Source organism: Chaetura pelagica, unplaced genomic scaffold (genome assembly GCF_000747805.2).
Source record: "Chaetura pelagica isolate M959 unplaced genomic scaffold, ChaPel_1.0 scaffold159, whole genome shotgun sequence".
NCBI classification, from domain to species: domain Eukaryota; kingdom Metazoa; phylum Chordata; class Aves; order Apodiformes; family Apodidae; genus Chaetura; species Chaetura pelagica.
In genome coordinates this window covers 3,973,547-3,984,509 of record NW_009954555.1, presented here as the reverse complement: position 1 = coordinate 3,984,509, position 10,963 = coordinate 3,973,547, and the positions used below count along the sequence as shown (strand labels likewise).

Genomic DNA, 10,963 nt, shown 5'->3' with positions numbered 1-10,963 from the left:
TGTGCTCTGACAGACTGAATGTGGCTGCTGCTGGGCGGTTGCCTCTTTCAACCTTTAACTGTCTGATCCTGGGATTTCCCAAAGCCTCCTGCTTTTTCTTTGCTAATCTGTTGCTTTTTGTCAACCTCAAGTGCAGGTTCTCTAAATATAACCCCCAGCATTTTCTGTGCAGACTAGTTACATGCTGTACCCTGGATCTTGCCATATGCTTTGTGCCCTCCCAAGGGTATTTGGTTTTCTTTCATGCAAATAAAACTTGATTTTCTTCTGTGATTTTCTGGAAGCTTGTTTGGTGATAGAAATGTGCAAGTTGCAGCCAATTTCTGAGCTTGCTTCTCACTGTCCTGTTGAGCTTCTGCCTGAGAAGTGTCTTCAGCATCAAACCTTGATGTCTGGAAGTGCTTGGAAGGTCTGAGGCTGGGTCAGGTGTGATGCACAGGTAGCACTTGGTGCTGGAGGGGAGGGGGGCAGGATTGTTCTTAATGGAAATTTAAATCTGATGCATTTAACTCTTCTAATGTGAATTATTTAGTACTCTTTCAGGTGCTGGCAGTCTGCTTTAATATTGATGTATTGAGGAAATTAATCTCAGGGTACTTCTTTAGGGAATATGACATTTTATCCAGGAGCTAGTCACCAAAAAAAAAGGCACAGTCTGTCCCTGTAGAGAAATTCCATGTCTCCATGTCAGTTTCCTGCTAACTTCTGCTCTTTGGTGTGAAGAGAATGCTTAGACTCCCTTTAATTCTTCATAGACAAATTTACAAGTTGTAAAGACCATCTTTAGTTTCCTAAAAAGTTGTCTTCTGAAATAGCACTTGGAATAACTGATCTTCTCAAGTATGTCTAAGCAGAGGAGTGAGTGTATTGTTCACAGGCAGAGATGGGGAGAAAGCACTAACACTTGAGTCACTAAAAAATAAATCCCCCTATGAGTGATGGCAATTCCTGCAAGTAACAAGGCTGTGTCTTTTGGAGGAACTCAACTTGTACTGCAGCATCTCCTTTTTTTACATCAAGCCTTTCCATTACTGAGTTGTCACGCATAAATTTCATCATATTGTGGATCTGCTTAGCATAGTTATTCCAATAAAAGTGATATCTGAGTTGGAGTCACTGTAAAAATGTGATGGATTTACTGTCCCAGCAGTTTATACAAGTAGGTGAAGGGCTCTCAGATAAATAGAGAGAGAAGCTGGGTTATGAGTGTACATTGAGAACAGTTGTGCAGATCACACCCCCTGCTTGCTCAAAGGATGCTTTTTCCAGGTGAATGCTTTCAGACAGCCAAATAGGAAAGTCTCCTGAATCCCAGCTGCTTATTTCAGCCTCCTTTTATAGGCAGATGGACCCTTGGAAAAAAAAAAAAAAAAAGGGGAAAAGAAACCCTAGCTGGAAGTTGGCAGCAGCAGGTTTGCATGTGTGAGGCAGAAAGGCTGAGTGTGTGGGATTGGGGATGTGCGTAATTCTGTCTCCAGGCTCAGGCAGCAGAGCTGGGGACAGATGCCAGCAACATTTTATCCTAGAAAGGGAAAAAAAAGAACCCAAAAAAGTGTGTGGGTTGTACATTTTATTATTTTTTTTTTTTCCTGGAACTGCATGATGTAGAGATGAGGGCTGTGCAGCCCAGCAAGGGCTCCCCCCTAGCTGCACCCAGCAGGGCAGGCAGGTGTTGATGAAGATTTTGCAAATGTTGCAGTCACTGTCACACTCTGCAAATAACCAGAGGGCTGAAGTGGCTTCAGGGAAGTGGATTTTTTCCAAGCCTGACAAAGCCAGGGGTGCTGTGGGGAAGCAGTGGGTTGCTAGAGTAGAGGAGCTGCTTGGGAGGTAGCTCTGGGCTGTTAAGGATTATTCTTTAATTATACAGAGGGAGAAATCTTTTGGGGAGGAAGAGTGGTGAAAGGCTTGGGGATGGCCTGAAGAAAAATGAATTAAAGTCAGTTGGCTGAGGGAGAATGGGCAAAGATGCATTTGTGATAAACAACTTGTTCTGTTTGTGATTCCAAATTGAAATTCCCTTTAGTCAAGTGGTTAAAGTGTGATGATACAGATACGTAAGAACTGACCAGATCTCCCATATAAAGTAGAGTCTTGGAGATAGAAAGATGGGTTTAATTTTTAATATAGCTTAAACACTTGAAAGACTTAAAAGCTCTGGAGACTGTTTGCTTGAAAACTGTTGAACACTTGGAAGCCCATAGATGAGCAGGTGTAGGTCTGGCTGCTGAGGGCAGGAGAACTGGGGATACCAGAGAGCAGCTGCAGAAAGGTAGGCAGAAAGCTGCTGCCCTTTTGTTCCAAAGGACTAAAACTGTTCTGAGGGAAGAATTACAGGACCTGCTACGTGTGCATATGACTTTTTCAGCACAGAAACAAGCCAGGATGACCTCTTACATACTTCCTATTCATGATGGAAATGATTTTTTTTTTTACTCAGAATCCCATTGTCAAGAAATTATAGATTGCTATCCTTGCTGCTGTGCTAATTGAAAAACATCCATTTGGGTGGTTAAAAATACTGCTGCTTCCAAGGAAGGAAGGGATGCATCCATTTCCAGACTTATAAAATCCTAATTTACCCATGAAACTTTGCCTTCAAGAGGGGGTTTGGTTTGAGTCAAGCGAGCAGGGAGATGTGATAGTCAACCCTGGTGTGCTCCTCATCAAACTGCATGTCCCAGAAAGCTGAGAAGACAGTGGGATGAGTGAATCCTGCCTGCAAAGGGGATACAGGGTGTACAAATTTGAGCCTGAAGGTAGCACAGCAGCATAAATATAGCTACCCAGCAGCATAACAGATTCCTTTCACACAGTGACTGAAGTTCTGACAGGCATCAAATCAGTGTTTTTCTTCATTCCCTTTTATATATCTTGGGTATTTTTAAACAATGATGCTTCTGTGTTTAATTTTCTTTGGGAGTTGGGTGGTGTAAATCTGAGGCCTCAGAGGACAACTGCAGATGTGCAGGTGACACCAGAGACCCCCATGTCAGTGACTTTCAAGATAGAGTGAGGGACAGGGACTTCAGTAAATGTAGGACATTCTGCTCCCACTAACAGCTCAGCCTGTGTGTTCTAAACATGATGGGTATAAAAATAGTTGCCCAAGAGAAGTTGTCCTTCTGAGGAACTCTGCTTTCATGAAGGCTCTTTAAAGCTGTCTCTGCCATTGTGGTGACAGTGACAGGACTCCAAAAACTAGAAGCTGCACAAATTACCCTGGTAGGGGATCATGCTGCCACCTGAGGAGTCTATTCAGTGGTCACTGATCTGTGTATTTGCAAACAGAAAAAAACCTTTTTTAAAGATACAGTAATAATTTAACTTGTGCTGGTCATTTCCTCAAAGCCATGACTTTCCTTAAAGTAAAGGTACTTAACTCAAGTGACTTCAGATACACACAGAATGGGATTTTACACATGTTGGACAGAAATAAGAGAATCAAGCCACGACCAGAAAGATTCCAGAACTGCAAAGATGTTTTTGATTTGATCCTAACGTGTGAAGAGAGAGTCTATGATCAAGTAGTAGAAGGTAAGGACCTTGAACTGATAAACCAAGTTAACTTTGAATGCTTTTTCTTTCCCTTCCCCCTGAAGTCCTTCATAAATCTGGACCCATCTCCTCTGCTGCTGCAGCTGGGACCAGCAGGGGCAAGAGCTCACAATCCATTGATGTAGCCTTGATGTACCAAGGGAGTGATGGCTCAGTACTTATCTCTGAAAGATGCTGCTGTTGGCAGCTACACAGGATGTGCATGTATAATTTTAAGGGCTGACATAGGGAATTAGCAAGCATTTAGAGAAACTCCAGTGCATGGCTGGTTTCAAAATGCTCATGGATCTGGAAGACTAGCAACTTGTACCTGCTGAGCATTTTTGCACCCTGGGTTGGTGGAGAAACCAAAGTCTAAGCTGTCTTCCCTTCCCCTCTCTGCAGATGACTTCTTGTGACCTCCCAAGCAGTTTATCTGCCATAAATGTCTCCTGTGCAGGTGGAGAAACTGTTCTAGAGCATGGTTACCACTCTGCAGGCGTGCTGGGAGTTTGCCCTTAAATGAGGCAAAGTGAGATGAGCCAGTGGGATCTCAGCTGGGGCTTGGGCTGTGTGAACACAGTGCAACAAGCTTGGTGTGAAAGTCCTGGGGCTTCAGCAGGGACTCAGTGAGCTCCTGGCAGAGACCCTGTGTCTGCTGGACATGAGCTTGTGGGAGGCTTAAGTGTTTCTTTTACATTGAAAGACCAGCCAACTGAATGAGAGTCATACACAGAATTTAAAAGGCCTTCTCAGTCTGCAGTGGTTGTGGCACAAGCATCTGTGTCACAACACATTTGAGCTTCTGCAAGCTGAGCAGTTAGTGTTCTGAGTGTTGAAATGTTTGAATTGTGTTGGGAAGTTCTGAGAGCAGCTGCTGTGGTACTTGAATGGATCTGCAGCCATTGCCTCGTGGAAAGAAGCTTTCTGGTGGATGTTTTAGGAGAGTATCCTGAGGAGGGGAGGAGCAACCTCTTGCTAATTGGAGCATCTCTCAGTCTTCATGGTAGTGCCCCTCATACTTGACCAGAGAAAGGAAGAAGGTTTGAATGCCAACACAGGGCTCTGGGTGTGAAAGCTGAAGGACTAAAATGGCCTCAAGAGGTTTGCCAGAATGAAGCTGCAGAAGGATTAGGAGAGAGCAACTTGTAGGTTAAAACCTATAGCAGGAAGGTTATATTAGAGAAGCATGACAATAACATGTAGTAGGAAGAGGATCCTTTGTTCTGCCCTCCTCACCCCTTGGTAATGGGAGTATCACATTAACCCTGGGATGGTCTAATGTGACTCAGAGCTGAACTTTAAGAGCTCACCCTGGAATTCCAGAGGGGTGGATGTACAGGGCTTTTTTTGAGAATGGGCAAGTAAAGCTCCAGGTAAGGGAGCCCAAAATCATTCTTGACTTTTGAGAATCTGGATATTTAAATACTGTCAGAGTAAGGTGAGCAGGAACTTTTCTTGACTGGGGCAAATAAACCGTCTAGACTCTGAATTCTTTTTGTTTCCAAAATCCATCCCTTGTTTTTAAAATAAGAGGGACTGATGTTTCTTAAATAAAGCGTTTTCTGAAAACAAGTTTGGAGAAGGCAGAGGTGGACAGTGTCTGTGTGTTTCTAAAAATCTTATGAATACTGAGTCAAAATCTGCTCCCATTCCACCCAAAGTTTTGCTCTTACATGTGTTCTGTTTTCAACTAGATTTAAATTCCAGAGAGCAGGAGACGTGTCAGCCAGTACATGTGATCAATGTGGACATTCAGGATAACCACGAGGAGGCCACCCTGGGGGCTTTCCTCATCTGTGAGCTCTGCCAGTGTGTAAGTAGAGATGGGTCCTTGCCTGGGGGTGCCTTGGACCCACCTGACTGCACAGGGTCCCTTAGTGCTCCTTAAAGGTGCTTCATCCTGCAGAAGTTGTTTAGTCTGTGTCAAGATGTGAAAGCTTCTAAATTCTTGTGGTTGTTTTTGGAGCTGTTGTGCACATGGATGAATTGTAACTTGAGTTCATGGCTTCCAAACTGGACTGTGTGTTCAAAACCAGTGCATGGGTGGTAGTTCCTGAACCCTGCACACAACCCTTACACGTGGGGAGCCCACGCTCAGCAAACACTGCTCATGGCAGAATCCATTTCAAAGGCAGTTGCAATATGTAGGATTGAAACATCAGAGTTGCTTTCTGGATCATGATGTACTTGAAAAACATCCTATGTAGGTGTATTTCATAGTGCCACCCTGGTGTGTGGATGGTGTGGAAGATAAAGCTGGCCATCCGCAGTCAGGGGTCCAGCCCTGGAAGTAGGACTGAAAGAAGCTGCACTGGGAACAGTCAATGGAACTGTCAAGAGACCAGAGAAAGGATCCTTGTCCTTTCATGGAGTTCACCTATTCCAGTGTGGCAACAGGCTATTTTTTTAAACTCCAGCCTGTGTGATCTATTCTGGTCTTAAATCCTTTGCAGATTCAAAAAGCCTGAGAGGGTTCAAGGAGTTGAAATTGTAGCCATCTGTTCCATGTGCTTGTAGCTTTTCTGGAGCTCCTGTTTGTTACCCTGTGAGGATGGATGTTGCCTCCTCAACAAAGTAGCAGCTTAAGTGCTGGTTCAGTGGGTTGGAGAAGGAAGGATATGCAGATAAACAGGATGTGGGATAGATGGACACTTGGGAATGCTGGGGAGCTCAGCAGAGCACCCAGTGCTGCACTGGTTGGTACAGCTTTAGGTTGCACAGTGAGCCCAAAGCATGGGAAATGAGTCGTTTTATTAACTGCATGGTATCCTTGGAGCCTGGTTGCTTAGTATCTTTTCTCTTCTAGATACAGCACACAGAGGACATGGAAAACGAAATAGATGAGCTGTTACAGGAATTTGAAGAGAAAAGTGGAAGGACTTTTCTTCATACTGTCTGCTTTTATTAAAGCACATCTGTCTCCTAGGCCTTAATACAGATGAGGGAAGCATGTGTTTAAAGTTCTGATTATACTGTATTTTCCTGGAAAATTAATATTGATTTTTTTTTTTCTGTTTGTTTGTTTAAAAACTCCTTTTCAGTGTCTTTTTGTTTTGTTTCAGGTATTCTGTCACAGGTAGGCAGAGATACTGGTTAGGTTTGTACATATGAGATGATTAAAAGTATACACAAAGGCCACCTATTTAAAAATCAAGATTTTCTTTAAATCCTACTTTAATTATTACAAGTAGGCTTTTAATTATAAAGAGAATGTTTCTTGAATATAAGTTTATAATGTATTTTTCCAGCTTACAAATTTATTTTATTTCAGTTGTGCTTTTTTTTTATGTTAATGTGACAGAATGGCTGAACCACGTGAGGATGTGAATGGAATAATGAAAACCAAGTATCTGTATATTATTAGATATAAAGTTGGAAGCATCCAATAAAAATGAAAAACCTGTGAGTTTGTCTGTTTTCAACATAGAAGGCAAGTGAGTGTGAGGTGAAATACAGAGTGTCTGAAGTAGCAAAGGAATTGTTGTTTTGGGGAGGGTGGTGACAGTGAGAGGACCCTGGCAGGAATCAGGAGCCCCAGCTGTGGCCCTTGCTCAGGGAACCTGTGCATCTTGGGCAGCTCATAATGATTTTTTGATGCTGTGTTGAACTAAAATGAACTGCTTGCTCTGCATGAATTAGGGCACTGACAGGAAATCTTTTGGGGTCTCAATTGCTTTTGAATTATTGTGTGTGAGATTAATAAGACTGTACCTGTAGCCACCAGGGCCAATTGTATGTATGTCTTCTGTAAAGAGGGTGGGGAGAAACAGCAAATTCCACTATCAATGGAAAGAGTTTAAAGCTTTTTTTTATTCTGAAATACCTTTTTAATAGAAGCATTCTCTTCCCATACAGTGCCACAGCTCCAAACCCAGAAACAAACAGAGCAGAAGCTCAGACTCATCTTTGCTGAAACTGGTAAAAGTTAAACCAAATGATTAGGCATTCAGAATGTAAATGGTGAAGTGCTGCTGCTTGTCTTGTTAAAGGAACCTGTATATGATTTGCAGCAAATGAGGTCTGGGTGCTCTTTAAGACTTGGGTATGTGAGGACAACTCTTTAAACATCATGTTAAAAGTGAAGCAGCAGAAAACGGGGGCTGAGCTCCTGGCTTCCCTCTCTTTCCTTCTCTCACCTAATTTGGCTGAACTCTGATCATTTTGCAGGGGCAGGAAGCTAGTGCTGGGTGCTTGCTCTGAATGTAGGGCAGCATTACCCATCTCTGCACATAACTCCAGCAGTGTAGGTACTAAGTCCTGTTGCAATGCTGCTTGATCCCTGCAGGGAGCAGACTTGGGTGCAGGAAAAGGCACCTGCCCCACACCTGAAAGCTTCAGGTCCACGGCTGAGGATCCTCCTTTGCAGTCACAAAGTGTGCAACTCTCAGCCAGGCCCACCAGGGAATCTTCAGCCCCTCCTGGGATCTGGGGCTGGCTGTGCTTTCAGCTGCCCTGTGGGAGAAGCAGGGCCCTGCCAGCTCACCCTGTGTCCTGGGCTGTGTCCAAATGGGTCATTGCATCGTGCTTGGGTCCCTGAGATGTTTCATAGCCCTGAAGTACCTGGTGCTGTTCTTCTCTGGTAAAAATCCCTAAAGCAAGGTTTTTGTGGGGAAGGAATGAATAGATGGGAGCAATGAGAGGATGGGCAGTCCCAGCAGCAGCTGTGGTGAGGCTGGCAGGGAGGCTGTTCTGCCTTGTCCTGGCCTGTTTTGTTGCTGGAGCCTCCGTGTTGGAAGGATTTCATTCAGCCTCCCCTGCTTCTGCTCATCTGGCTGGTACCAGGGCTGGTTACCATGGGGACATTCACAGCCAAAGGAAGAAGATGGTTCTGTAAGGACTGAACTGCTTTAGTTGGTCCCTTTAAAAAGGCATTTCAAGCAAGCACAGTACTGAGTTATTTTGAGCAGTTTTCCTTCCCTAGCCAGTGTCTGTACTGAGGTCTGCTCCGTGGCAAGGTGGGACCTGGGGGCTGTTGGAGAACATTTTCTGCTTTCAGCTTCATTAATCCTAAACAGAGCTCTTTGCTGGTGTTTTACAGAAAGGCAGTAAAAAAACCAAATGGCATCTTTTCATCTGTGTTTTGTGTGTACGTAGAGATGTACACAACTGTCCTTTTTATTACATAAAACCAGTACTTTTCATGTGCATAATGGGCAGTTCTTGATGGCTTGGGATAATATTCCAACCTGGGGCTGCACACTCAGGGTGGAAAAACCTGAGGTGGTTCCCATACAGATCTCTGGCCTTTTCCATCACCTCCACCAGTGCTGCTGGGAGTTAAAAGGTATTTAACACAGAGGGAGGGACATGTTCCCTGTGTGCCCTCAAGTGCTGAGGGCTAAAAGAGCAGCTCAGGCAGCAGGACTGGGGTAGAAGAGAGGGAAAGGGGAAGAGAATGGTCACTTCCCTGTGGAAGGGTGATGGTGGCAGTGCAGCACGAGGCTTGGAGCTGCACAGGAGCCACGGGGTGTGTGGGTGCTGGTTGTCACAAAGGAGCAGCTTCTAGCAAGCTTCAAGGGCTGAGGAGCAAGATTAACAAACCTGCTGTAAACTCGTGTGGTGATGTCCCCAAACACACCTGTTGGCACCTGCAGTACCAAGGCAGCCTGCACTCAGGTGGCACCAGGCACAGGCAGTTCCTGCTTCCTCCTGCCATCAGATGGAAGGCCCTGGAGAAGCTCTCCTTGGCCTGATTTCCCCTGGACAGGCAGGTGAGTGGCCGGGGTGGCTTTTTCTTGGGGCTGGAGCACGTGCTGCACTGAGGGGGCAGAAGTACTGCTCTTGCTTTGTTCCTGCAAGAGCAGCAGGGCTGCTGGTTTGCCCAGGTTGGTCTCCAGGCTGATCCCAGCTGTGGCCATACACAACTCATCACAGCGATGCCTGGGATCCCATCAGCCAGGACTTCAGCTCCAGGAGGACCACAAGGTAAGATGGTTCCTCCAGAGCTCTGCTGAGGAACCTGGATGAGACAGTGAGAAAATCCCCTGGGTGCCCCAAGCCCCTTGGGGAGCTGACCCAGCCCTGGTGGGGGGAGCAGGAAGGTTGGCTGGAATCCCACAACCTCAGGCACACAAACTTCTGGAGCCTTGTCTTCAAATTGTCTGTTCTGTGATTGGATTTGACTGTTACTTTAAAAATGCTCTCTAAAAAAATAAATAAATGCTGAAAGGAGTGTTTTCTCCAAGTAGCAGAGTTACTCCCTGGGTTGTCCCTGTGGAGAGGGGGGAGAAACCAGCTCCTGGCTCAGTGAGGGCAGCTCAGGGCAGAGGGCAGGGGAGGAGGGAACAGGAGCTGGGCAGGATTGGGTGACAAACCCCTTCCCAGCCTGGCTGCTCTTTTGGAGCAAATGTTTCATGGGTGTGGTTTCATTTTTTATATATTTTTATATTTATTTTACAAAAATATATTTTAAAAACCCCCACCAACCTGCAATGCAATCTGTGCTCTAATTTGAGGGCACCATTTAGTGATTTTAATTGTGTGGCAGTATTTTGGTATTTTCAATACCCAGTAGTAGGTTAATGACTGTTCCTTGAAGAATGGAGTTTATGTAACAGCAGCCATTGCATAAGGAGGCTGGTGGTGGCCTGAGGAACAGAAGGAAAAACAAATATGGAAGGAAGCAAAGCCCAGAGCAGGCAAAGTCTTCTCTGGTGGCCCCAGGAAGCCTAAGAAATAAATGCTCCTTGGGTTTGCATCAAGGTGACACTAACCTTGAGAGAAGCTGAGGGCTTGGAGATGAAGGAACCATCAAGCTTTTGTGCTGCCACGTGGTGGCTGGATCTTCTCCATCCACCCAGGCTGCCTGGTTTGCCTTCAGGAAGAACAACAAACAAAAATCAGGCAGAAAAGTTCTTGGCTGATCACTTGGGTTTTATTCATTTGTTATCATTTTTATTTTATGGCATTTATTTATTTTTCCTCCCCAGACGTGGCCTGGGCTTGGGTTGATGCTCCATGGGGAGAAACTTTCTGCTGGGACCTTCCATCTCAGGTTGGAGAGCTGGGATGGAGCTTTTTTGGGGGGGGACAATTACATTTCTGGAACAAAAGTGACTACTCCCCCTTGAAGTTTCCATCCCCGAGCTTTTCCTTGGGAGCAAAGTCCCACCTTGGCAGAGGTGGGAATTACTCCTGGCTTTGATGTCAGGGTGTCTGAGGACTTTTGGGGACTTGTCTCTATTTCCCTGGGAGGTGGGAAAGCCCCGGGGGTCCAGTCCGGACCATTCCCACCCCCTGGAATGAGGGGGGGATGGTCCCTATATCCCCTCCTGGGATACCAGGAGAGATGAGTCCGACCCAGTGCTGAAGGGACTGGGAACGCGGGGTCGGGGCTCAGCTCTTGGGGTGTGTGGGGGGAGAAAAACCCAAACACCGGGGCGGGGGGAACCCCCCCCCAAAAAAAAAACAAAACAACAAACAA

General features: G+C 45.5%; 1 protein-coding gene across 2 annotated transcripts in view; it reads left to right on the top strand.

The window, feature by feature from the left end:
- The window catches only part of SSU72 (SSU72 RNA polymerase II CTD phosphatase homolog (S. cerevisiae)), a 16,582-nt gene extending 9,651 nt beyond the window's left edge, over window positions 1–6,931 (top strand). Inside the window, exons 2-4 of one of the 2 annotated variants that reach the window (XR_719880.1) lie at window positions 3,398–3,537; window positions 5,235–5,353; window positions 6,347–6,931. Coding sequence is in view for 1 of the 2 variants with exons in the window: in XM_010005180.1 (XP_010003482.1) it covers window positions 3,423–3,537; window positions 5,235–5,353; window positions 6,347–6,448 (336 nt within the window). In the remaining variant the exon portion in view is untranslated. Of the gene's footprint in view, window positions 1–3,358; window positions 3,538–5,234; window positions 5,354–6,346 lie in introns of those variants that run through there. The other variant, XM_010005180.1, reaches the window with a different exon arrangement.
- The last annotated feature ends 4,032 nt before the right edge of the window (window positions 6,932–10,963 follow it).